General features: G+C 49.0%; 1 protein-coding gene across 2 annotated transcripts; it reads left to right on the top strand.

The window, feature by feature from the left end:
- Positions 1-1351: 1351 nt before the first annotated feature.
- Positions 1352-25277, top strand: MAP3K14 (mitogen-activated protein kinase kinase kinase 14). Of its 2 annotated transcripts, none has more exons than XM_040087445.2 (16): positions 1352-1502; positions 9085-9357; positions 9904-9973; positions 12129-12339; positions 12454-13053; positions 14022-14159; positions 16471-16600; positions 17293-17424; positions 17845-17949; positions 19038-19201; positions 19537-19687; positions 20270-20617; positions 21849-21955; positions 23258-23402; positions 23938-24038; positions 25099-25277. In XM_040087445.2, exons 2-16 carry the CDS (start codon positions 9105-9107, stop codon positions 25261-25263), a joined length of 2820 nt encoding a protein of 939 aa, XP_039943379.1. In that variant the 5' UTR covers positions 1352-1502; positions 9085-9104; the 3' UTR covers positions 25264-25277. The 2 variants fall into 2 exon arrangements, with proteins under 2 accessions (XP_039943379.1, XP_039943380.1); XM_040087446.2 differs by having other exon boundaries at positions 1372-1502; positions 12132-12339.
- Positions 25278-27252: the final 1975 nt, after the last annotated feature.

Genomic DNA, 27252 nt, shown 5'->3' on the forward strand with positions numbered 1-27252 from the left:
AAGATCATTGTGTGCAACCAACAATCAACTGACACAGTAGTATGAAAGAGCTGTTGGGAATTAAATTTTCTGTCCAAACTATGCAAGGAGTTCGAGCACGAGGCCCCTGTGCAGAGCCAGCGTGTGCTGAAGGTGAGGGATGTGGGATCTTGCTAGTGCCCATTCCAAGGCTGCTCCAAGCACCATCCCTGTGGTTCTCACAGACTCTGCCAGGGCCGTGAATCATTCCCTGCTCATGTCACACACGGAGTCCATATCCAGAAGTAATAAGCACTGGAAGAAATTCTTCCCTGTGTGGGCAGTGAGGCCCTGGAACAGGGTGCCCAGAGCAGCTGTAGCTGCCACATGCCTCCAAGTGTCCCAGGCCAGGTTGGACAGGGCTTCAGGCAACCTGGGACAGTGGAAGGTGTCCCTGCCCACGGCAGGGGTGGCATTGGATGAGCTTTAGGGTCCCTTCCAATCAAATCCATTCCATGTTTCTATGGTTCTCTAAGTTCATCAGAATCCTTTCTTGAAAGCTCTGAAACTACCTCTGAAATTATCTATTTCCCATGGCTCCCCACCTCACTGAGTCAAGGACCGAGTCACCCACACCCACCCCTTCCTTTAGTGTCAAAGTAAAACATAACCGTACTTGGGCAAAGTATAACCCGAATAATGAAGTGCGTTTACTGGGGAGATCGGAGTTATCATAAATTTATACTGCTGGAAAATCTCCCCACATCAGGTCTGACACTCCCCATCATCGGGAAGAGCGCCGGCATGGAGTGACACACTCCTGCGGTCCTTCCCTTGCCATTTCACCGGAAAGGGCGATGGGAGTCTTAGACAAGGGAAAAAAAAAAACCAACATAAGATCAGTAGAAAGTCTCAGCTTCCGGAGGCAATGGCAACGTAATGGGCGAGTCTCTGGAGCGGCTGCTGACAGAGAAAACGCGCTACTGCGGCACCGAGGTACCTCCGAGGTGACTCCGAGGTGATCTCAACACGTCTGTCGCCCCCTGCCCGAAGGAACCGAGGGACCCTGCGGGACCCGGCACCGGCCACTCACAGCCAACATGGCGGACGGTCGTGAGGGGACCGGCGGCCGCTCCCGACCCGCCCCCCGCGGCCGAATGCGCATGCGCAGCGCGATGGCACGCGGAGGAGCCGGGGGCGGGGCCTGCTTGGAAGAAAGTCCCGCCCACTTCTGGGAAACCCGGCCGGCAGGGATCGCGCGAGGGGGGCGGAGCCACGGCAAGGACCGCGCGCTGATTGGACGCGGCGGAAGAAGGGGCGGGGTCACGCGGCGAGACCGGGAGGTGATTGGCTTTGCGGAGACAGGGGGCGGGGCCGTCTCTGGGCACCGCCTGTCAGTGAGCGGGAGCCGCTGAGGAGGCCTGAGGGGCCGCGCCGGGCTGTCCCGGGCGAGCTGCAGAATCGGACCGGGCTGGACCGGCCTGGGCCGAGCCGAGCCGAGCCGAGCCGTGTCGTGTCGTGTCGTGTCGTGCCGTGCCGGAGCGGTAGGTGCGGGCCCGGCCCCTGCCGCGGCTGTGGGATCCGGGTCCATGTCCGGGGTGCGGCGTTCTGTCGGGGAGTCGCGGGGTGCATCTTCCCGGTAGGGCCTGGCTGATGTTCCGCGGCTGCCGGCGGGAGCAGCGTGTGAGGAACCCCGGCCCAGCCGAGGGGTCCGAGCAGCTGATGGGCTGTCCGGGCTCCGCCGCAGCGCTCTGCGTGTGTGTGTGTGTGTGTGTTTGGAGCGTGGATGTCACTGCGCTGCCCGGCACCTTCTCGCGTCTGCGGCTCCCGGTGCCCCGAGCTCCCGGTGCTTCGGGCAGCCCGGCTTCCTGATCTCCTGGTGCCCCTCAATTCCCTGAGCTCGCGGTTCCCCGGGCTCCCGGTTCCGAGACTTCGTTGATCTCTGGCGCTGGAGAAGGGAGAAGGAGGCAGGGATTAGCTCGGCTCATCACAACACAGCCGAGTCAGGCCTTAATTCACCTGAACCACCCGGTCCTTTTCACTCTGAGCGTCTCTTTGACACAAATAAATGCCTAATTCTTCTTCTTCTTTCTTTCTTTTTTTTTTTTTTTTTTTAAGGTTAAAATGTTTCTTTGCTGATTAATAAGTTGCTGCTGTGGTTGATCTCAGATGCTTCCTGTCAGCTTTAACTGGTTACATTAGAAATGTGTGTTGGGTGCCCCGCACATGTACGACACAGCAGTCTGAAACCAGCGCCTATAAACAAAGTCTGAATTTCTTTTTCGACTGGCTTTCTAAACACTTTTATGAGTAATAACTCGCACTTCTATGCTGTGACATTAGTGATAAGAATAGTTGAATTGAGTGTGTCTGTAGTGAGCTGCTTTATTGCATTTTACCTCAGTTGAAGTCTGTAATTGGCACGGCCACCGGATTCCTTGGGAATGAGTCACTTGCTATTAACTATTAAATTTTAACTGTATTAAGAGACTGAATCTTGTAGAGCACTGTGAAGGAGCATAACAAACAAACATAACTGAAAACCTGAAGGGTTTGTGGGACCTGATCCAACACCGCTGGAGTTAATGAACTTCAAGTTAATGAGTCTATCCCGAGTCTTCTCTCTGTGTTAAGTGGGAGATGGTAGAGCTGAGCTGTTGTAGCACTGATGAGGTGCTGAATTATTATTATAATTGCCAAGAAGATCGAGGCAAAGTGACCATAAATCAGCTTTCCTTCTGTGACTTTTGAACTTTGCTGGCAAGTGTCAAATGTGTTGGTGGAGACAGAGGGTTTGAGGCCTGGAGGACAGAAAGTTTTCCAAGTTCTGAGATGAGCAGCTGGCTGGGAGTAAAAGAGCCCTGAGTTAGGAAAGGGTCTGGAGATGCTGGCAGAGGGAGATGAGGATGCCTGGAGGGACAGACACGTGGGAATTGTGTCTGCAGGAGACTGGGCTTTGCTAATCACACTTTAGTGACCTGAAGAACATGGGCCTTGTCTTGCCTAAAGGCAGTTCTGTTCCACAGTTCATGTGCGAGTTTGTCTCTTGAGAGTCTGCTCAGGCTGGACAGTGAGAAATCATCCCAATCAGCTCATATTTTGACTTCATGGTATGAAATCATCACAGCTGAATTGGCAGGACCAATCATAAATTAAGATCATGTAGAACTGCATCTATCTATACTAAATTTAAGTAAACTTTTGGGTTGGTTTTGCCTGGCATCCCAGCCTTACTGCTCCTCCACAGATTTACATGGATTTTATAAGTGTGATTGAAATGTAAAGCTGCAGAGCAGTGTAAAGTAACAACTGGTGACAGCCTGGCTCCGCCTGCTTGGGCAGAATTAATTTTCAGGTGTGTCTGTGGTGGTTGGTGGAAGTTATCCCTTCAGGTGCTTTATTGTATTTTGTTGTAGTTTAGGAAATAACTTCACAAGTGGGTTGTCAAAGCCAGGATGTTGTTAAGCAGTGGCCTGAGAGCTGTGTGAGGAAACAAATCCTTATCAGGCTGAAGTTTGTTCTGATTATTTCTGTTCTCCTTGTTTACAAAGGGGTTGGGAAAAACTAGCCATTCTTTGAGTGAATGGGCTTGTGGTGCTGTTTGTAAACACTGGGCAAGTGGTGGTGTTCATATCTTTGTTCAGCAACATGAAAAGGATTGTTCAGGCGTGAGCTGTGCTCGGGCTGTCCTCGAGGAAATGAGGATAAATGTGTGTTTGGGTGCTTTTAGAAATCTGCTGATAATTAAACCCAGTCAAATATTTCCCTGCAGATTTTGTAACCAAACTATTGCAATATCTTAATGTCTGGCAACTAAAAAAAAAAATAACTGAGGCTCATTATCCTGATGTTTACAGTAAGCAACACTAGTGGCTGAAACGGGATTTGGGAGTATTTACTATCAAACCACTTTAAAGAACATGTTTACACACTGCCTATCGTTTGTAACGTGACGTGCTCCTACAGAGGGCTGATAGTGCAGTGCTTCAACCAGGGAGTTTGTGGTGCTTTGGGGAGAAGGTTTTTAGCTCTCCCTGGTGCTCCTCAGGTAAATCTGTGGATACACATGAGAGGGAACAGTGGGGATCGTGCAGGAGCCCCTGGAATGGCCGGATGGGTCCCAGTGGCTATCGAAGGGGAGCTGAAGGCTGAGAGCTCCCTGGAATAGCAACTGCTGCTCTGACTCACCCGGATTTTAATCAGTCAGGCATTCTATTTATTTTCACTTTGGAGCTCTTAGATACACAAGGGAAGTTTTTTTTTTTTTTTTTTTTTTTTTTTTTTTTTTTTTTTTTTTTTTTTTTTCCCTTAGACTTGTTCACTTAAAGCAGCATTAAGTGTGTGTTGAGTCGGGGGGGGCTGTTGAGTGCTACAATTATTTTTTTTTAAGTGTCTTCTGACACAAACTGAAACTTGTCCTGCTGACAGCTCTGAGCAGTTTAAATCTCCACCCCAGGCTTGGGCTACAGTAACAGGCCTTAAACTGCCTCTGCCAAAACCGGAACTGTCTGAATTTCAGTTCCATCTGAAACGTGGGCAGCCAAGGGAGCCCATGGGTGCCATGGAGGCAGGGATGGAGGGCAGTGGTGCCTGGGATCTCATGGGGTTGTACAAACAATTATGGAATGGTTTGGGTTGGAAGGGACCTTAGAGTTCATCCGGTTTCACCCCCTGCCACGGACAGGGACACCTTCCACTATCCCAGGGTGCTCCAAGCCCTGTCCAACCTGACCTTGAATCCTTCCATCTATCTCTATCTATCTATCTATAGATATCTAAAGTATGTATACAAAGTGTGTACATAAAAAGTGTATATGTATATACAAGCCTTTGGCCCCAAAATTTTTAATGTGTTCCATCCATGTAACAAGTATAATCTGTTTGGGTTTTCCCCGCTTTGGAAGAACCTGTTCCTTGACAAGGTTTGGTGGATTTGCACAAGGATTTCGCAGCTAATACCCTGTGTATGTTCTTTTGGCTGCAGACTTGGCACTTTCTACCATTCTCACTGACAGCTGTTAGGACTGGAAGGTCCCCAAAAGGTGTGTGGTGTTCTTCTCAGTTGACATTCCCTGCTCTAGTGATGTAGAAATTCCTGGCTCTTCCCAGCTGTTGCTTTCTTGTGGTGGTCAGCAAAGCAGCATGGCCAAAAATGCTCCTTGTGTTTGATCAAACCAGCAGCAGCTGCAAAGGTAACCTGAGTCAGTGCTCTGTGCACAGAACTCCTCTCCATAAGGAAGTGGGAAACCTCACTGAGACAACATTTTTTTAATCTTCTTCTTTCCTTTCAAACTAAATGTCAGTGTGAAACTGCTGCTGAATGGGCAGACTCAGATGACAAGAAATCTCCATTTTGTGAAAATTCGGAAGTCTTACATATGTTTTAAAGCTCTTTTCCAAGTCTTTTTTCACCAAATATATGGGCTGGCCCACAAAGCATTAGCTGAAACTCCCAAAAGCCATTGCCCAGGGGTGCTGGAGCCAGGCACATCAAGCAGGATCCTGTATTACGGTGTGCTGTGGGGTGGTGCAGTGCTGGAAAAGTGTTTGCATGGCTCTCGTCCAGCTCTGAGTTTCTCTCACAACGATTTCATGAAACACCGAAATACTTTTTTAAGGTCCCTGCTCCAAACATCTTCCAGCTGAGGTGGGAGAGCTGAAGGGGGACTTGTTTAGAGAAGGGGGGAGGAGGTTTTAAAGGAGCAGAAAGCACGTGGTTATCTCTTACATTAATAATGTTTGAGTCTCTCGTTAATTCTGACTCCCTTCAAGTCTCAGGTGACCTTATCCGGTATTTTAGTTTCTCCCACACGTTAGTTGGGGGAGGAGTTGCCATCGGAGCGGTGCCTTCACAGCACAACTGAGACTGTTTGGCTTTCATTCTGTAAAAACACACTTTCTGTTTTACAGCAGTGGGAACTAACATTAGTTAACCCAAGGTAAGTAAACTCTTAGTGAAGATAAGGAGCAAACAGGCTTTTAGCTGGTATCAAAAGCCCGTTGTGGGTTAGGAGGGCAGTATCCACTCTTATCTCTTGCATCATTACCTGACTTCCCCTTTCTGCCTTGAAAATAACGAGCCCATCACATGTCCACAGAAGGAAGAAAGTCTGGGATATGGAAGTCAAGAATTGCAGCTGGATCTAAGTGAGCTGGCTGAGGGAGAGGAGGTTTTGAAAACCAGAGAAGCTGTTCTGGGTAGGACACAAGAACCCTTCAGCTCAGGAACATGAAGCTCCTCATGCTGCTCGTGTGTGCCTTGTGTCCGTACAGGAAGCTGTGCTCATCCTGGAGCACATAAACAGGCAGGGGAATCGCAGCTCCAGTGTGTCTCACGTGGGTAAATCCTGCTCTTACTGGGCTTCCTGTGGATCCTCAGGCACCCATTTGCTGCTCCCCAGGCTCTCTTTTGTCTGGAGCTCCCTGAGAAGGGCTCTGGGGTGGGTCTGGGCAGGGACCGAGTGCCTATGTCCAAGTTAATGGGACTCAGGAGCTCTTTGCACCTCTCTTTGCCCCCTCCACGTGCACAGAGATGAGTCAGGCCTCTTCAGTTCTGAATCACTGAGGTTCAAACAGACCTCCAAGGTAATTCAGTCCAACCTTCGACCAAATCCCACCGTGCCCACTAAGCCGTATCATGAAGTGCCATCTCTGCTTGGTTTTTGAACACCTCCAGGGATGGAGACTCCACCACTGCCCTGGGCAGCTCATTCCAATGCCTGACCAGCCTGAAGATATTTTCCCAATATCCAACTTGGACCTCCCCTGACACAACTTGAGGCTGTTTCCTCTTGTCCCGTCCCTTGTTTCTTGGGAGCAGAGCGGAGCCCTACCCTCAGCTGGCTTCAGCCTCCTGTCAGGGAGCTGCAGAGGGCAATAAAAGTCTCCCCTGAGCCTCCTTTTCTCCAGGCAGAAGTTACACTTCAAAATCTATTTTAAAGTGCTGATTGCTTATTTTTAATCACAGCTTCTGCCCGCCATGCTTTGCTGTAGACACCATAAAAATAGTTGGCATTTGACTTTTCCAAGGGCTGAAAACTGTGCAGCAACAGTTAAACCAGGCTGGGCGTGCAGGTTCTGGTCCTGCACAGCCCCACAGACCTGAGTCACACATTAAACTGCCTGAGCTCTGCCCGGGTCGAGGCCGTTGCTCACAATTGCTGCCTCGGTCTCTTTGAGTCTGCAAGTGAGGTAGAGCTTTGTTGACTTTAATCTCAGTTGTGTTTCCTTGTTATTCTTTGCCATTTCAGAGGGCGACAAGGACTTGCAGTTTTGTTTCTCCCCTCTCTCTGTTCTCCTTTGACTCAGCCAAGGAGGGACTTGTAGAAATATGTATTTTTTGGCGGTGGGGACTGGTTTGCGCTGAAGGACCTTGAAGGTGAGGGGAGGGCAAGGAGAGACAGAGTTAATGCAAGTCAGGAGAGAGTGAGGATAAAAATAACTCTGAACTTGTCAGTTTGGTCACTGGTGGCTGGGTTAGTCATCTGGCAGGCTCTGCTCCTGCTGCTCCAAGGGATTATTTTACAGCACTCAGAATTGACATAATTTCTGTAGAGGAGAGGGAGCGGGACGGCCCTAATGAGTGGGGTACTGTCATCAGCACTTCTTTTGCACAGCAGCTGTTCTCTGTTTGGCCGCTGAATGTGGTCATTGTTGACTTTCCTTGTATACCTGCCAGGTTGTTAGGTGACTCACAGCACCAAGGTTCACGGACTTGGCTCCCAAATGCCTCCCCTTTTCCTTGGTGGTCCTTCAGGCATGGAGCACCACCCACTCATTTTGTCATTTTCCTGATTCAACTCTGTTGCCAGGAGCCTCTTGGAGTAAATGTCCTGTTGCCCCCAGGCAGCTGCTCAAGGTGGGGAAAAATGAAAGAAAAAAGGAAAAGGGAAAAAAAAAAAAATTTGTGCAGATTGAAGCTGATGAGCCTCAAGGTGTGCTCCTGTAATGGTGTTGATATCTCTTGAGATGTCCCTCCTTGTCCTCTCCTGGGTTTGTGGTACTTAACACCCATATACATTGCCCAAGGTTTCTGAACTTCCATGGGTTGTTTTAGGGTGGAAATGTTCATTTTAGGGTTTTACACTTGTGCTGTGGAAGGACTGGCACAAGGAAAGGATCTCTGTACTTAAGGGGCAACAGAGCATGTTCTGGTTTATAAGGAACTGGTTTAACTTCTCCAGAATCCAAGTTGAGGGGATCAGGAGCTACACCAAAGCTGTATTCCCCAGGGGCTTGTGCTGCAGGGGACACCTCACTCTCCACGTTGCTGATTTTCACCCCTGGGTATCCCCATCCTGTCCCTCAGGGCTTTGCTTCTCCCTTGATCCCCAGCTCCCTTCCACCTTCCCCTGTGCTGGGACTTGTTTGGAGCTCCGTTCGTGTTCCTGGTCAGCTCACAGCCTGTGCTGATCCCCTCCCCAGCTCTCAGGCAGTGGGACCTGTTCCAGCACCATCGCTGTCCTCTATCCAACACCAACTTCCATGGATCCTGCACTCTGTAAGAGCTCCACCTCTGATGGGCTTGAGCAAGGACTGCAGAAGTTGTTGGTGATGTGGAGGAGGGAAGGGAGTGAGGGAGGGTCTGTGAATGGGCACGTTGGCTGTTGAGCCTGGCTTCACTGAGGGAGAATGAGGAAAAGCTTTGAGGATGACTGAGCGCAGGGAAAAAGGGAATTAGCTGGGTTCATGGCCATTCATGTGGCATGAGAGCACAGTGTCATTCCCTCCAGGTGCACTCTAGGAGAACTTTCATGTCTTCCCTTTTTCCCTTTTTTTTTGGAATGAATATTCTTCCTGTTTCGTGCTATGGGAGTTCCTTCTTCTCCTTGGTTTTACTGTTTAGATTTAAGTTAAGGGAATATCCCAAGAATTAAATTTCTCTGAAACCCATGTTGTTGCATATTTTCAGTCATGAGAATGTTGAGTATTCAGATCTTCAGTGGTCCAAGTCAGAAATGGAGGACTGGCACTCCAGGCTTCTCCACCTCAGAACATGGGCAGTACCTTGATCTGAATTATTTATTAGTCTGATACCTTCAGGAACCTCCTGTTTCTCATGAACTTGAAGCTGCTTCTGTGTGTGAAGTATTTTGACAAGTGTTTTGTTTTTCTGTTCTTGCTCAGTGTCTCTCTGAAGCTGGGAAATGGCAGTGATGGGAATTGCATGCCAAGGAGCTCCTGATCCAGCCAGCAAGCACAAAAAGGAGCTCACGGCTGCCGAGGGGCTGAAGGAGACAGTGAGTGAAAAGCAGAGCAGTGTTTGCAAAGTAGAAGATTCAAAGAAGGTCATCTTTCACAGTCAGTGGAAAATCCTGAATGATGTAATCACCAAAGGAACAGCAAAAGAAGAAACAGAAGGAGGCTGTGCATCAATTTCTATTATTGCCCAAGCAGAATGTGAGTAGCAGGGCGGGCTGCGCTTCATTGAGAAAAAGGAATGTGTAAAGAGGGATGAGATTTCACTCCCTCGGCGCTCCTGGAGAGCTGAGACCACATCTATTTGTAATCCCAAGTGGGGTGGAGCTGATGACACATCCCAGATTCTATTTAGGAAGCTCATGAAATCTCCTAATAATGTGGCAGTGTCCACTGAATAAAGCATAAATAACAGACCAGCACGAGGCCCGTGCACCTCGGCCAGATCTGTGTCCTGTGGCTCCCCTGTTCTTAGCTGGCTTCTGAAAGGTGTTTAAAAGAGGGGATAAAGAGGAGGAAACCAAAGTAAAGCTGGCATCTGGGAAAGAGCTGAGGGATCAGGAGATATCTGGGAAGCCTCCTGCTTGTGGGGGAGGAAGAATGTAGTGTGGGTGGTGTGACATGACTGTGCAGTGATTGTCTGGATCACTCATTTAGCACAGTGGTGGAGCTCCTTAAGTCCTGTTGTCACTAGGAGAGACTTTGCCTGGTTTAAGACAAGTGATGATCCTGGTTTTTTTCACACAGGTGAAAACAGTCAGGAGTTCAGCCCCACTTTATCAGAGAGATCCTTTATTGCCCACAGTAAACGTTACAGGTGAGAGACCTCTTATACAAACACCCCTCTTCACTGTTGTGTCTGCTGACTTGTCCTTGTTCCAAATCACCCTGGCTCTCTGCACTTAAAATATTTTTCCAAAAGCACTCCTGTTGGAATTAGCTCTTTAGTCTGAGGCCTGGTAAGAATGTGTCTTTCCCAAAACATCTTCCTGCAAGGAAAAAATACAAGTTTAGGCACAAACTACTTGAAACACCTTACATTGTCTTATTGTCAGTGCCTGCAGATTTACTGCCCTTGTAGCCTTCTGCCTCTGTTTCTGGATGGTCAGCATTTGTTTTGAAATTATGATTTTTTTTTTAAGGTTCATAGGCTTGAAGTAGAAGGATCCAAGGATAATTTTTCAGTCTTTTTTAACTGAACTGAGCTGATGCTTTTGAAACCTTTTCACCATCTGCTAAAAAGCTGTGTGAAACTTGGGCTGCTGCTCGAAGGAGTCCTCAGAAAAGGGAACAGCTTAATTTCTTGGAAGGATAAAAGGGGATGAGAGAACCTTTGCTTAATGACAGCATCAATAACAGAAGTTGTGAACACAGAGAAGCTGGAAGTGGTAAAAGGGACAGTGACACTTGTGATGGACAAGTGGAGGCCTGGGAATTGCTTTTCTGGAATCAGCTGGGAGTGAGCTGCTTGTTCTTCATGAAGAATATCTTCCTGCTGGGGCACAAACTGGAGCTTTCCTATGCACTGCAGCCCTGTTAGGCAGCCCCAGTGCCCTGAAATGGGTGACTGGGGTACAGAATTAGGTGCTGCTGTTTCCTGGTGGCCTCAGACACCTTGTGGGGTGTGTGGTTTGACACTGCCCAGTGGCTTTATTATGTGGTCCCACGAACCATGTGAAGAAGTGCAAAGTGACCCATTTTTGAGGGGTTTTGTGTGGGATCTGGGGTTTTCTGGGATGCACACCAGCTGTGTGCTCAGGCTTAAGGCGCTGTGCTGATGCCATCAGCCAGAACTCTATTTATGGCATCTTTTAGCACTAAAACATCAGGAGAAGATGGAGAGAGTGGCTGTGCCCTGCATCACTGATCAGGAAAGGCAGAGGGATGTATCAGAACTGTTCCGAGTCAATGGAACAATTGCTTCATTTGAAGATCAGAAATCCCATTTTCTCTTAGAGCTTAATTAAAAAAAAAAAAAAAATCTAACTGCTATGATTGGTATTGAATCATAGCACCATAGAATGGTTTGAGTTGAAAGAAACCTTAGAGACTGTCTCTTTCCGACCTTGAGTGACTGCAGGCAAATATCCCTCTTGAGAGTTCATCTCTTTGTGCAGAGCCCAGCTGGAGTGTTGTGTATATCTCTGCATTCTTAGAAATCATCTTGTAGTTTTGGGCTTTACAAGCCAGCACATTTTGGCCTTTTGAAGCTGTTTTATTCAAGTTCACTTAGTCATCCCTCATTTTCCTTCAAATTAGAGCAGGCATTGATATTATGAACACATTTATTCATTTTGATAATTTTTTTAAATAGACTGCATTTATATATCATCTCTGTGATCAGCCACAAACTGTCTCAGGGCAGCCTGGAGACACAAAATGCTTTTCCCTCTACTTTGCTATGTTCAAAAAATACACATAAAAGAAAGCTGGAGAGGTACTAGGACAAAGAGCTTAAGTAACAGGACAAGGGGAAAAGGCTTCCCACTGCCCACGGCAGGGCTGGATGGGAGATTGGGCAGGAATTCCTCCCTGGCAGGGTGTTGAGGCCCTGGCACAGGGTGCCCAGAGCAGCTGTGGCTGCCCCTGGATCCCTGGCAGTGCCCAAGGCCAGGCTGGAGCAGCCTGGGACAGTGGGAGGTGTCCCTGTCATGGCGGGGGTGGCACTGGATGGGATTTAAGGTCCCTTCCAGCCCAAATCATTCTGTGACTGTATGTTCCAGTCTTGTTCTTTCAGAGTTTGTAAACCCTGGGACACTTTAATGTTTTGCTTCCCCCACCATTTCTTTTATACAATGCCAGAGGTGCTGCTGTGTCTGGACCTTGAACTTACCCTTATTAGAAGGCAAGAAGTTGTGTTTTAGTTCTCTGTGGAGTTACAGAGTTGCTAATTCCCTTTCTGTGGGTCAGAGGTGTCACCTGAGCTGTGCTGGCACTGTCCCATCTCAGAGCCCTGCTGTTCTGGTTTCCAGCAGCCGCTCGGACAGTCTCGATCACATCCCCAACAATGTGGCCCACGCCACGGAGGGCAGGATGGCACCCACCTGGAGAGGGAGGCACCGGGGCAGGGCCAAGAAGAAAAGGCACAAGAAAAGATCCAAGCTGAAAGGACAACCTGTGGCTGCTGGCAGGAGAAGTCCAAGAACTCCAGAACAGGAGAGCTGCACCCCAATTCCTGTCCAGGTGAGAATCTTCAACCTTCCTTTTGTACTTTCCCTGCAAACTCCTAACAGCTCTTGGGTGAATTTTGGTGTCTGTACTGAGGTTCCTGCTCAGCTGTTTGGTTTTGTTTTCTAGGAGGATGAATCCCACCAAAGTACTCTTTACAGAAACAGTTTCTGGGTTCCTGAATTTAACAAGGACTTGTGCTATGATCCGCTGTCTTTTGAGAAGCCTGCCCATGCCCCTTTGTCCATGGGCAAACTCCATTCCCCAAGGAGCCAATACAAAACTGAACTGCACAAGCTGATCAGCCCTATTCAGTGCCTTAATCATGTTTGGAAACAGAGGGACACTGTTCCCCAGCCTGAGACTCTCCATCCTTTTCCCTACAACATCCTTCCCCCCCATTTCCCACGTGTGGACAATCCTCTCCATGCCATGAAGCACAATGCTCTGGACACATACTTCCATGGTGACCTCAACTATCAAGACAGTAGTTTATCTGGCTTAAACTTAGAATATAATTTCACCAAGTGCATCAACCAGTCCGTGCAAACCAGTTCAGATAAGCTTTCTGTGGAAGAATATTTGGTAGATGCCTTGAAAGGGAGCGTGAGTTTTGGTGAACCGCAAAATTTAGCCAGCCTGGCCAAGACGTGGAGAGGAGGAGGAGGGCTGGAGCCGAAGGAACAATTCCGTGAAACGAGTGAAAATGAAGGCGTGCTGCTGAACGAGGTGATCTGAGCCACACTCTGGGTGTGGGAGGCAGAGTTTCACCTGGGCTTTGGGAGAGGGATAATCTGCATCCATGTGCTTGCTTCTAAAACTGCGACTTCTGAGTGGTTCTGGATCTGGTTGAAGCTGCCAGATAACGACGCAGAGTTGTTTTCTGCAGGAATTAAAGCCCTGCCTGTCTCAGACTGCTGGCTCCATACTGTGCTGTCACCAGACATGCAGGCCTGTCTCTGAGTGGCCGTTCTGTGCTTAGTCAGTCTTCAACCATGTCCTCTGTTTGCTGGGATAGAGCCCGATCCGTTCAGCCAGGCTGCAATATTTATTGGCTCTGGATGAACTGGAGTGTGACAGAAACCAGGGCTGGGTGGAAGGGGAGGTGCAGGAGGCCGGGACCAGCAGCTCCTGCAGCGTCCCCTGCAGCATCCCCTGCACATGGGCACAGAAATGCATTTAAATCCTAGGGACAGGAGTCACTTCTTCTGAATTCAGTTCTCTTTCAACACCTTAAAGTCCTCCTGGAGGGCTTCCCTGGGGTCAGTATGGTCTGTGAAGTTCAAGGTGTCCCTTACACCTAAGGCACAGTCTCCATCTACTGACTGCAGAAGAGCTTTAACACCGTGTCTGCATTTAGGAATCTGGGTTAGTTGTGGGATTCAGCTTTGTAGTTACGTCCTGCATGAGAAGGGAGGAACACAGAGCTCCAAAGCCATCCAAGTCCTGGTGGCCTTTCTTTACAGCACTGGGGTGCACTTGTTTAGGATCAACAGATCCCACAGAAATCAAACAGGTTGATCCTGCATGGTTTCATCTCAAGCCTGTGGCAGAAGTAATCTTGTACTGGGATTTCTAGAGAGGTGATGTGGTATCAGTCCTTGTGCTGCTTCTGAGAATGCTGATCTCTGTCCCTGCAGCTCTACATTTAAGTGTCTCTTTCCCCGCTTCATTTTGTTTTCTGTTTGGACTTCCAGAAGCTGAAGCCGGTGGATTACGAGTACCGAGAAGAGGTTCACTGGACCAAGTGCCATGGTTCCTTGGGCATTGGCTCTTTTGGGGAAGTGTACAAGATCGAGGACAAGCAGACAGGATTTCAGTGTGCTGCCAAGAAGGTAATTCTGTGTGAGAGGACAAGACAGCACGTGGAGAGAAATCTCTTCCCAGGTCCCCTTTAGGACATTGTACAGTCACGGTGAAGTGGTTCTGTTGTGTCCAAGGAAAAACTTCAGGGTGATGGCAGAGAGAGAAGCAGATGGAGGACGTGTGTGTGCACAGGGGCCAAGCTCAGCAGCCAGAAATAAACTCAGTTGGCTTTAAAGTGTGCTGAAAGGGATCCTGAGTGCTGAGGCAAGAGTGGAGATTTCTGAATGATTGTGAGTGACTGCGGGGGAGCAACAGCCACGTGGGCTGTCTGTTATCTGACTATTCAAATCTCAAACCATGTCTGATGTAAATGGTTACATGGCAGGTATTTATTTCCCTGTTGGAAAGGGAATAAAGTAGGAAAAACCCAAGGCAATCAGTAGGCTCTGAAAACAGCTTTCATCTCCTCAGTGTTAGCTGCAATGCTGACACGTTGTTCTGGGGTGATGCTGTTCCACATGCAGCAAAGGATGTGTGTTGTCCAGAATCTATTGTACTCCAGGACATGCCATTGTCACATCCTGTAGGAAGTGTGTGGAGGATAACTTGGATCAGGGCGTTGATTGGTGGGCTGCTGTGGGGGCCTCAGGGATGCAGACACAGGGATAATGCAAGGAGATGAGGAAGATGTAAACTATTTTATTTGAGCTTACACTCGAATAGTTTCATCACCCCTGTGAACTGATGTTTCTCACATTACTTCACCAGAAAACTTCACCAAGCATGTGGGAAGTGTTTGCCTTGAGTACAAAAATATTTTGTGCAAAAAGAACCGTAACTTGCATTTTTCAGGTTAAAATGTTCATTTTCCTCCCATTTACGCTGGGCCCAGCTTGCTGTGCTCCCTGTGGAAAGATGTTAGAGACAAGCCAGTGTGTGTATTTATTTAACCATTTCATAAGCATTCAGTTGCCAGCTATAGAAACAAACATCTTTCAACCATGTGGAAAATGAATTCCTGTTCTGCACCCTCACAGTTCAGGTGTGAAATCTTGTGGTGATGCCACCAGCCCGTTTCCTGTCAGTGTGGAGCTATTTAAATGTATTATCCATTTGGCAAATCCCCAGTCTCGGGGGAAATAGCTGTTCCTTGTGGGGTGTATTTTCAGGAAGGAGGATGGTTGTGCTGAAAAGGGAAACATGAAAGTAGGAGAAGCTGAAGTCTTTCAAAATGTCATTTCCCTCCCTGTAATTACTGAAGGACAAATAATGCTTCTTTATATCAGAAATGCTTCTTCTTAGATCACTCTGAAAGCAGAGTTCTACCATGCAAACTGGACGCTCCTCTGTGCTCCTCTCTTTAATCTTCCATGAGTAACTGTCTCCAGTTCCAGCTGCCTCCCTGTGACAGGAGGGCACTACCTCACCTTCTTTCACCAGACTTGGTGTTGGAAGCACCTGCTCTCCAAATTCTTGAGATGAAAGAAAACCAGCTATAGCTAGATTGCTGACAGAGAAGAAATATGATGCATCTTTTTCCCCACCAGAATCTTCATGACTCATGTTTTCCTTCTGGACTTCAGCAAATTCTTGTTTTATTTAGTTTGGCTGAACTTAGTGAATAAAGTTTTTCTTTAACCCTTTGCAGGATGAGCACCACCTAACAAGGTGATCCTGCAGATCACTGCTTGTGGACATATTTTGTATTCCCTCCTGCTTTGGGGGAGTTGAATTTTTGCCCATTTTTTTCCCCCTCTCTTTCATAAAGGCAGAATGTTCAGTTGTCAAAATTATCTTTTTGCTGCGACAGAAATTACCTTCCTCCTGGAGGGTACTCGTCCTCAGCTGTAATCTGGAGTTATTGCAAGCTGGCATCTCTTGTGATGAATCTTCACTTCCCTTAGACATTGAGGGTTTACCATCCCAAGTGTTTCCACTTCTTGCTGCACTCCCTGAGTTCTGTTAGGCAAGGTCACAGAATTCACTTTGGAAAACACCTCCAAGACAATCAATGAACCCATCTTGCCCCTCTGCTGTCACACAGCCAGCAGAGAGGGAGAGTTGTGTCAGGATCCATCCCAGGATTTGCTCAGTGCCTCCCTGTTTCCGTAGGTGCAGGTGGAACACTTCCCATCCCAGGATTTGCTCAGTGCCTCCCTGTTTCCGTAGGTGCAGGTGGAACACTTCCCATCCCAGGATTTGCTCAGTGCCTCCCTGTTTCTGCAGGTGCAGGTGGAACACTTCCCATCCCAGGATTTGCTCAGTGCCTCCCTGTTTCCGTAGGTGCAGGTGGAACACTTCCCATCCCTGGATTTGCTCAGTGCCTCCCTGTTTCCGCAGGTGCAGGTGGAACACTTCCGCGCCGAGGAGCTGACGACGTGCGCGGCCGTGACGAGCCCCAGCGTGGTGCCGCTCTACGGTGCCGTCAAGGAGGGTCCCTGGGTCACCATCTTCATGAAGCTGATGGAGGGTGAGCAGGGGACAGCACCATGGAGGCACCACTGGAGCTGGCCAGTGCACGCTGACCTCCTCTTCCCCCTGCCCCAGTATGAATCTGTGAGCTCCTCAGCGCATCCAGAATATTCCCGGTGTGAATTCCCGAGTGGGTTGGGGTGGGTGTGTGTAACCCCTGCAGTGGGATTGCTGTGGGGGGAAGAGTTCCCAGTCCTGCCTCGCTGCAGTTCAAGGTGTCTCTTCCTCACAGTAAGACGCAGCTGGGGCTGGTTTGTGCTTCCTGTTGATTTGCAGGACGCCAGTGGAGTGCGTTGCCCTGGAAAAGGGGATGCTTACTGTCTAAGCAAACCTAGAGGATTCCATTGCCTGGCGCTCTTTTTCTGGCCAGAACCATGGAAAACAGGCTGTGAAGAATGAGCTGGTGGGCAGTAACACCTAGAAATGCCTGTTCTGATCACAGAGCAGTTGCTTTTGCTCCAAAGCAACACCGTTAAACTGACACGAAGCAAAAAACCATATGAACAAGGCCTGTTTTTGTGGGCAGCAAAAGCTCTGGGAATAAACAAAAGGAACAGAGCCATGTGTGGAAAATAAGTGCTGTCAGACCTGGAAAAATCTATTTTTTTCAATGGAAACAACCAGGAATGCTAATGATGCTGGGGAGAATTTAAAGATAAGCTAACATGGACTCCCTGGATTCCTTTCTAGGTGGTTCATTAGGGCAGCTCATTAAACAGAGTGGCTGCCTGCCAGAGGACAGAGCCCTCAGCTACCTGGGCCAGGTGTTGGAGGGTCTGGAGTATCTTCATGCTCAAAACATTCTCCATGGAGATGTCAAAGGTAGGAAGGTGTTTGAAGTACCTTATTCTTCCCTTTTCTTAGAAGAGGCAAGCTGCTTGGAGATTAAATTATGGGGTTACTTACTAAAGTTATGGGATCTACTTACTAGATTTTCAGATCTGTGTTTGAAATTAGAGTTTCCTTTGGTTCTAGACTGCTGGGAATATCACATTTGTCACCTCTTCTTGTCACCCCATGGGTCTGCCAGGCTACTTGCCCAGGCTGCCCCACTGGACTACAAGAATCTCCAGGGCAGATAATTGGTACTTTATAAGAGATAATTACACCTCTATACCTGCTTAAGCCACTGACAGGAGAAATAAATCCTTTGGGCTTTAAAACTGTAGCTCTTGTGTGCTTTTGACTGTTTTCCCCATCTCCTAATGCAGAGGAGATTAACGGAACCCTTCTCGTTGGCAGCGGAGAACGTGCTGCTGTCGGACGATGGGAGCAGGGCCCTCCTGTGTGACTTTGGCCACTCTGCTCACCTGCACCCTGACGGGCTGGGAAAGTGCTTGGTCACAGGTGAGGCTTTGCTGCTGCTCTTCTGAGGAATTGCCCTTCTGACTCATTCTTTATCGTGAGCATTTACGTGGGGCTGATTTGCAGGCAACTGCGTTTTCCAGGCTGAGCATTGCTCAGGGTGTCTGGTTTATTGGTGTTGCTGTGAGGCGTCCCACTGACAGGCAAAATGACCTGAAATTTGGGTGGTGGTGGTCCTTATCTCCCAGGTTAGAAGGGTTTTTGCAAGATGCATGCTGCGTTCAGTATTTTGTCCCTGCGAGAAACCGCACTGAAACTGTAAAATCCTACTCCGACTTGTTGTGTAACCTCACTAAATAGTGGGGAAGAGTCCTGACCTCCACTCAAGCAAAATTCCTTTTTTTTTTAAGCAATTAAACTTAACTGTGCTTCTTCATGCAGCTGTTGAAAGAGAGGGGTATGTTTTCTAAAGTCAAGCTCGTGTTTTGCCTCCCGGGTTTGAAAGGGAAGCTGAATCCCTATTCTGTGTATAAGACATGGGTCTGATAGGGAGCAGCTTTTAAGAACACACGGTGTTGCTTTTTGGGTTAAGGTGGAACCCCTCCACTGTTGAGAAAAGCTGGGAGAGTTCAGATTGTTCAGCCTGGAGAAGAGATGGCTCAGAGGAAACCTCAGAGCCCTTTCCAGTGCCTAAAGGAGCTCCAGGAGAGCTGCAGAGGGACTGGGGACACCAGCCTGGAGGGACAGGACAAGGGGGAATGGCTTCCACTGCCGGGGGCAGGGATAGATGGGATACTGGGAAGGAATTCTGCCCTGTGAGGATGGTAAGGCCCTGGCACAGGGTGCCCAGAGTAGCTGTGGCTGCCCCTGGATCCCTGAAGGTGTCCAAGGCCAGGTTGAATGGGGCTTGGACTCACCTGGGATAGTGGAAGGTGTCCCTGCCATGGCAGGGTGTGGGACTGGCTGAGCTTTGAGGTCTCTTCCCACCCAAACCATTCTGGGATTCCATGAAGCTGACATGTTCTCTCACTTTAGCTGACAAGAGAGGGATTCTGCTTTAGGCCTCTTCCAGTGGCACTGGAGCAGTTCTCTTGCCTGCATGCAGTGAGTTTTCCCCTGGGTGGTTTTAGGGAACTACGTGCCTGGCACAGAGACCCACATGGCCCCAGAGGTGGTGATGGGGAAGCGCTGTGACTCCAAGGTGGACGTGTGGAGCAGCTGCTGTATGATGCTGCACATGCTCAACGGCTGCCACCCCTGGACCCAGTACTACAACCACCCTCTCTGCCTGAAGGTGAGTGACCCAGCCTCTCTGCAGTGCCAGAGCTTGTTATTGCTGGCCAGGGCCCACTGGCCTCGGGGTGGATGGCTGGGAGCCAGCTGGGCATCTGACAGCCTGGCTTTGGGAGCTGAGCATTCCCTGTGCCTGCTCTGCTGGGGCTGTTCTTCTGTACCATGCTCATGACTTGGGTGTGACTTTTGAGCCATTCAGCTGTAATAAAATTACTGTTCAGGTCTCACTTAATGCTTTCATTTCAGTTGGAAACGCTGTCGGGGTGGGAAGAACCTTCCTGAAATCAAATTAAGCCTCTCTGGTCTAACCTCTTTCACTTCCTGTTTGTTGCACAGATCGCTAAAGAGCCGCCTCCTCTGAGGGAAATTCCACCTTCCTGCAACCCTCTCACTGCTGAGATTATTAAGCTGGGGCTGGAGAAGGAGCCTCTGCACAGGGCATCTGCGTCGGAGCTCAAAACTAAGACCAGTGTGGCACTGGAGGAAGGTAGAAATGCCCTGATGTAGCTGAACCTTCCTGTTCCCACTGGGAGAGTTGCTGGTGCTGTTCCTTTGGGAAGCACCGGTCTGTTTTATTGTCCAGTGCATCATTTTCACTGTATTGATGCATATTTTGGGTTGATGGCTTTTGCCTGCAGCCGAGTGTTTATCACCCAAATAACTGATAATTTCCTGTGTGCTGTCACATCCTCTTCCTCCTTCTCTGCTGGAGGAGGTGAGTGAGCTCTCTGTGGGTTTGTTCAGGTGCTGTGCCTGGGCTCCTGTCGGCTGCAGCATCAGCTGCACCTGGAGAGCATCACTGCGAGCAGAGGTTTATTGCATGCTTAGCTGTAACTCATACTTGTGGTTCAGTCTTGCCCCTGACACCATCACTAATTTATTTCAACTTAATCCTGCTGAGTGGTTCTGTAATACAGCAAGAATTTGTGGAGGTTGGTCTGGTTTTATCTTTTGAAGTAGCTGGGCATTTTACAGCAAATACACTTCAAACATTTTTACAGCAAAGGAAAACTTTTGCCTCTTTTATTGCTTCATTTGATAATATTTGTATCCTTTTTGATTTTTGTAGTGGGAGGTGTGAAAAGCCCCTGGAAAGGTGAATACAGAGAGCCCAGACATTTCTCTTTGAATAAAGAAAACAGTGCACAGACGTCCCTGTCCCCGCTGAGTCCAGTTTCTGAGACTGGTTCTGACCCAAAACTGTCGGTCAAAGTTTCCTGTGCCAGTCCTGTCCTACCACCTCCATCTCTGGAGCAAACAGAGGAGGCTGAGGGAACCCACTGGAATGAGGGCAAGGAGATACCTGAGCCCTGTGATCCCCCACCTCTCTCCTCTACTCCTCTGCCCCTGAAGAGCTGCAGCCACGTGGAAAGAGCCACAACCATTTCAGAGCAAGAACTTCAGCAGCTGGAAATTGGTGAGCACTGGGCTGGGGGAGGAATTCAGCTTTTTTTTTGTTTGTTTGTTTGAGAGCAGGATAAAAATACAGCTGCTTTCTCTTGGCTTGTTGACAGTTATGTTTGGGGTTTCAGCTTGGATGTCATTTTGCTCATAGTTCCTTTCTTGTTACACAAATTGCTCAACCTTCCTTCAAACTACTAAAACTAATAGCTCTTAACCAATGAAGTGTGCCACAAAGGGAATGAACAGAATTTCCTTCCCCCTGAAGAGGGGGAAACCTTGTGAGAGAGGTGCAGGAATCTCTTAGAAACCAGCCTGTTTCAGACTCGTGCTAGTTTGAGTAAACAGTGTCAGAATTCCAACTTCATCTGGAATTTTAGGTTCAGAGTTTTGGTTTTTTTTTAATTGAGGTAAGCCAGGATAAAAATAAAGGAATGGCAGATGTCAAGCAAAGCAGTGCAGTTAAAATCAGCCTGCAATTGTTTTGTTCTGGGCATTGGAAAACCTACAGCCATCAGCCAAGGAATTTGGGTACAATAGCAGTCTAGAGTTTGAAAACCAGCAGTAAATTCTGGTTGGAAATCAGTCATTTGTCCAGTTCCATTACCCCAGTACAACTCTATGCTTCACTTTTCTTTTTTTTTTTTTTTTTCCTCCCATATTTTCCAGCCTTTTGGAGTGAATTGAAAACTTCCAGTTAGGAAGAAAGTGGTTTGAATTGTAACTGTGTCAGGAAACTGAGGAATGAGGAATTTTAGGGGTTGCTGATGGGCAGTTTCTTTCTCAAATGGCTTTGGGTGTCAGCAGCATTCTAAGAGCTGGTTATGTATGGGATATCTGGATATTATCAGGAATATTTGCAGTATTTGTAAGTACTTGTATCCAGATAAAGGAATACAAACATCCAGATACTTGTGAGAGCTGAGTACATGAGTTTGTCCTTTCCCTGATAATGTGGATGGAGCTAGAGCAGCATCTCACAGCAGACATAATGGGGAAAAATTGGTAAATTTGGGGTGCTGTTCTGCATGTTGTTGCACAATCCATCTCCTCTTGGCTCAGTTTCCCTGTGTCACGATGCTGGCTCTGCATGGCAGAGTTGTGTGTTGGGTTTTGCTGGCATTGATGTGAGTGTTCATTAAATATTGCTGAAGGAGCTTTGGGTATTAATTGCAGAGCTGTGATTAGAGCTGGGAGGCATGGAAGGAAACACTGGAAATATCTCCCTTCTCTTCCTTTTGCTGCAGAACTGTTTCTGAACAGCCTTTCCCAGCCTTACTCTCTGGAAGAACAAGAGCAAATGCTTTCGTGCCTCAGCATCGACAGCCCCTTTGTGTCAGATGCCAGTGAGAGGGTGAGTGGGGATGGATGGGGGTGGCTGGCTGGCCCCTCGGGAAAACTGGAAGCTGTGACCAATGGAAATTGGAATTTCTCACCTTTGCTGCTGCTTTCTGACACCCAATTTGCTGGGGAGCACCTTTGGAAGAAAGCTTTGCTCATGCCCAGTGGGGTGTTGAGGGTTGTAGCTGTTTTGTTCCCTGTCCAGCATGGATCCTTTCCTCCAGGGCCTCTCCTGTGCTGTATCCTCACCAGAAGCTTCAAGTGTGTGGGTACAGAAAATCTCAGCAGCCTCAGCCCTGTCTGTGCAGGAGAAGGGAGCTGAGGAAGCAGTGGTGGAAGTAGGAGCTGCAGCAAGCAGCTGTGCAGGGTCTTCCTGGCCATGGCCACCCGTGGGAGGTTTAGGGAAAGAGCAGGAGGGTAGAACAGGAAACCAGAGACCAAATCTTGGATATTCATTCCCAGCCTATGGATCTAATCTCCATGAACTTATTTTAACCCATTGATATTCATGAATGCATAGTCCTAGTTATTTAAATACCCATTTCAATTAGATTGGTTTGCTCTCTGGTGTTCCTAAGGTAGGGAATACCAGTGAGGAACACTGAATAAACCTTGTTGGAGCAGGGAAGGACAAAGCCCTTCAATCACAGTTTTCAAAGACATTGAGTCCCAAATTTGTTCATCCTGGCATCTGCAGGAGTCAGTTCTGATTTGGAGCAGCTTTGTGTCCTATTTTTGTCTCTCTTCTCAGCCTTCCAGTGCTTTTTGAGGAGAACTGAGGGAGTTCTGTGCAGCTCAGCTGTTGACACACACAGTGTGCAGTGTGGGCTCTGACTCTGCTTGGTTTTCCCTCTAACACCTGCCCCATACCTTTAACTTGGCTTGTGACTGGTTCAGACCACTGTGCTGGTGTCAGATTGACTGGGACAGTACAGACCCTTCCCAGCAGTGCAGCGGCACAGGGTCTGTGGTTGGTTTTGTACAGTTAATTGTTTTTCATGTGTGCTTCTAATGTCAGTTAGTGACAAATATTTTAACCGATGCTTAATTCTCCTGCCAGTCGGTACAACCTCTCTTTCCTCATCCAGCTTTTCAGCTCTTTGCTGATTTAACTATTGAGAGTATCTGATAGTGTCTGCACACTGTCGCCCTGCTCTCCATTCCCTTTCCCAGATGGCACATAAATGTTGACTAAGGCCCAGCCTTAAATCCCTCTGGATTTCCACCTTTCCCCTCCTGACCTTATTTGAATGCTCATCTCCTGCCAGCTCATTTTCTTTCAGAGCCTTAGACGAACTTGTGCTTACTCCTGCAGAACTCCATGAAGGCCTCTCACAGCTTGAGGGACACCATGAGCTCTGGGATCCATTCCTGGAACAGCCAGGCAGACGGGCAGAGCTGCAGCTGGAACAACCTGCTGAGCCGCAGCCGGCACACGGACACCCCCAGCTGCTTCAACGGTGGGTCTGCATTTCCACACCTGGGACAAACGGCCAGGAATCACTTTCTCACCATCTAGACAGGCTGGACATGGAGTTTCTGAGCTCCTTTTGTGCTTTGTTGCTGTGCCAGCACAGACCCTCCCTAAAGATGGGTTGTGAGGAGTCTGCCCCACTCGCAGATGGGTGGAAGGTGCTGGGTCTGTACAGTAAAATCCAGGGAAGTTTCTGAGCACACAGAGCCTGTGTGCCCTGCCTCATGCAGCTTCCATGTGCAAGGAATGTTTTATAACCACAAACATCCACCCAGAATTTTGAGGGCATATTGTGCAAATTTGTACATCTCCTCAGTTACTTTCTTGCTAAATGCAGCTCTGCTCTGTGAGTCATTGCTGTCTGCAGCAAGCTCCATGCTCAGCAAAAAACCTACATAAATTAAATCCTTAATGACAAAAAAGAGTTTTTCCCCGTGTGTGTGCCTTGTCAGTGAGTTTTGCTGTGGACTGTGAGGTCCTTGTGGCTCAGCAGAAGTTAAAGAATCTCTTGTGCATTCCAGGAGTGAAAATCCAGATCCAGTTGCTGAGTGGAGAAAATTTGCACATCAGGGACTTCCACAGGACAAAGGTGGGAGACATTGCCACGGGGATAAGCAGCCAGGTGAGACACAGACTGCATCAGTGCATCATTTGAGGAATGATTTCTTCCCTGCTGCAGCCTCATAACCCCTGAATGCCAGGGAGAGCCAGGAGTGGTTCAGGGATCCTTAGGACACCTTTAGAAGCACCTCAGTGTTGTGAGTGTGGTACCAGAGGATGTTTTCTGAATCACAGAATCATTAAGGTCAGAAATGACCTCCAAGATCATCAACCTTTGACCAAATCCCACCAGGCCCACTAAACCGTATTTCCAAATGCCACATCCACTCATTTTTTGTACCTTTTCAGGGATGGTGATTCCACCGCTGTCCTGGGCAGCCTGTTCCAATGCTTGTCCACTCTTGTAGTGAAGAAATTTTCCCTAATATCCAGCCTAAACCTAGTACCAAACCTGAATTGTAAACCAGTGCCAATTGTCAGAGTGACCATGGGGATCTATATCTTAGAAAGCACCTGTGCTGCAGCTTAAAAAGTCCTTCTCCTCAGTTAGAAACTCCTTCCCCTCTCCCTAAAGAATCATTATATAGCTTTTTCATCAGGAGCTGTAGCATCAGCTCAGGGGAATGAGCTGTGTTTGGCTGGGCTGCTTCCAGCTAGTTCTGCTGGAGATGTTGGCACACTCCTGTGAACCTCACTGTGGGCTGCTTTGGCTGTTCCTGAAAGAAACTCTGGAGTGTGTGGGGGACTGTGACTCATCTGAGTGTAAAATGGGATTGTCTCTAAAAGGTGTTGCCCCAGTCCAGGAAACGTTTCAGTAGTGCTGGTTGTCTCTAGAATCTGTTCTTGTGGACATCACAGAGCAAAATACCCGGAGAGGAGCTCAGGTGCCCAAACATGGGCAGCTCAGGACCCCCCAGGCACGGCCCAGAGGCGCTTTGGCAGCAGGGTGGGCACTGCCCAGTCCGGTTCCGAGGTATTTTATCGTGAGAGGAGTTCAGGATGTTCCTGCCCAGCACGAGCCCCTCCCTGGGAGCTGTTCTTGCCTTGGGAAGCTGGCTGTGACCCAGGCGTTCTGGAGGAGCCTGAAAGCACCGCTGAGCTCTGTGCGTTCTGCTCCGCAGATCCCCGTGCCCGCCTTCAGCCTGGTGACCAAGGAGGGGCAGCCCGTGCACTACGACATGGAGGTGCCCGACTCTGGCATCGAGCTGCAGTGCACCCTGGCCCCCGACTGCAGCGTCAGCTGGGCCTGGCGCGTCAAGCACGGCCAGCTGGAGAACAGGCCCTGAAGAAGCTCTGCCTGCTTTGGAGGTTTGCACCTTGTGCGAAGAAGGAATTGCGAAAGCATCTGAGCTCCCCTGCCGTGGGGCACCGAGCGCGGCGGCTGGTGTTCGTGCTGCAGCAGGATGGCAGCTCGCTGCCCTCAGGCCTCGCTTCCGTTGGCTCTTCTGATCCACTTCCAAGACGTGTCTTGAGCTTAGACATTCCTCAGGACGTTAGGAATTACTTGTTCTGGGTGTGTTAGAGCTTGAGAATGGTAGGTGGAAATTCCTCGCTTTTCAGAGGAGGGAGGTTGTGCTTTTCAGGAGAGCAGGGGGATCGGGAGACAGCTCTTGCTCTTGCTCCGAGGTGAGGTCGGTCCTTGCTGGGCTCGCCCAGAGGAGGAGGTTGGGTGCCCTCAGTGCAGCTGGGGTTGGTTGTGCCGAGGGGAGCTGGCTGACTTCCTTCCAGCTGGAGGGAAAGACATTTCTGTAGGCTCTGGGGAGCACCATCTCCACCTCAAGCCTCTTGCATGGGGAGAATCGACAGCAGTCACTGGCTGGTTCTTGGTTTCACCTCCCACCCTTCCCCGCAGTCGCTTCCTTCTTGACTCAGAAAAGAACTTTGTTCCCAGAAAGAGCTTTGCTTGCGGCTCCCACCTGCAGGTCTCAGAGGAGCTGGTGCTCTCTCTGGTGTCCCTGGGTACAGAATTCCTTGGTGGGAGGGTGGAGGGGTTGCTCCTCCATCCCGTTCCCACCTCTGATGTGGGACTTCACGTGCACTGTCCCATCCTTGGAGGAGTAAGGGACATCAGCTGCTCTGTCAGCTGTGACAGGGCTGAATTCTTTGCAGCGTTTATAAAAATCTCCCTCCCGGCTCCCAATCCAGCCCAGTGCCCCAGTTCTGTGAGCTCAGCCTGGCCTCACAAGGCTTCCCCCTCCTCCCTTCCCTTCAGACTGGGTTCACTGAGTGGGATGGGCAGCTGGGCCTGCCTTAAGCTTTGAACTGGTTTTGTTTTTTTTTTACTGATTAGTGAATGTTTGGAACATACTGAAACCTCACAGGTGAAGTTGAGGTGGGCGGGTGTCGTTTGCCCTTCTCCATCACAGAACAGATCCCGAGGGAGGTGTGAGCTCCGAGTGTGTTTGCTCAGGGCTGCTCCAAGGCCTGGCACACCTGGAAATCACAGTTCCCTCCCGTGGCTGTGGCTCTCGCAGAGCTCTGTGCCTGCCTCTGAGCAGGGGCTCTGCATCCAGCCTGGGCAGAGAAACAGCTCCCAAAACCCAAGGTGGGCTCTGCCAGGTCCGTGCTGGTCTGGGAAACACCACGGGGCAGCGATGCTGGCAGTCTTCCCAAGGGAAACTCACTTAGAAAATAGCTGGGAAAAGCTGAACTCTTTTTGAGGAGCAGCGCTCCTTAAACAATGGATTCTCTTTCCCTTTGGTCTCCCAGAGCATGGGCTGGTTTTGCTCTACTGGACAGTGACAACCCTGATCAGAAAACTCAAGTTGTGATGTAATAAAAAAGTGAAACTCACAAAGAAAAATGAAACCTGTCACCACTCTGGGTATAGTTTTTATAGCACTTTTTGTTCTGAAGCACTTAAGACGTTGTCCAAAATAGGCACCTAATTATATCTACAATGCCATAGTCAGAGTCTTTTTAGTAAATAATTAACACATTATGCACGTCTTCCAGGAGAGAGTGGGGAATGAGGAAGGTTGGCTCGATTTCTTTTTTCAGATGCCATAAACTACTAAGAGTTTAAGCTCTGGAGCAGGAGGGATCAAGGTGCCTCTTCCAGGGGTCCCAGGAGCTCTCAAGCACAGGTTCAGTGCATGCCTGGCTCCTTTCCTGACCTTCCTCTGAAGGGGCAGGAGGAAAACTGTTGGTTGTTTCTGTGAGTCTGTTGGTGCTGTGTCCATCCTAAAGCATCGTGGGTTCCATCCCAAAGGCTGCTCCTTGTGCCCCTGTCCCCTGGGGCTGCTCCCATGTCCTGGTGTCTAGGTCCGTGCCTC

The sequence above is a fragment of the Hirundo rustica genome, chromosome 27 (genome assembly GCF_015227805.2).
Source record: "Hirundo rustica isolate bHirRus1 chromosome 27, bHirRus1.pri.v3, whole genome shotgun sequence".
Lineage (NCBI taxonomy): Eukaryota > Metazoa > Chordata > Aves > Passeriformes > Hirundinidae > Hirundo > Hirundo rustica.

Bases quoted from the DNA above. Each gene is read 5' to 3' on its own strand.
- MAP3K14 (XM_040087445.2), top strand. From the start codon at position 9,105: ATGGCAGTGATGGGAATTGCATGCCAAGGAGCTCCTGATCCAGCCAGC. The intron at 19,202-19,536 runs GTGAGTGACCCA...TTTGTTGCACAG, and splicing joins ACCACCCTCTCTGCCTGAAG to ATCGCTAAAGAGCCGCCTCC. The intron at 21,956-23,257 runs GTGAGTGGGGAT...TTACTCCTGCAG, and splicing joins TGTCAGATGCCAGTGAGAGG to AACTCCATGAAGGCCTCTCA.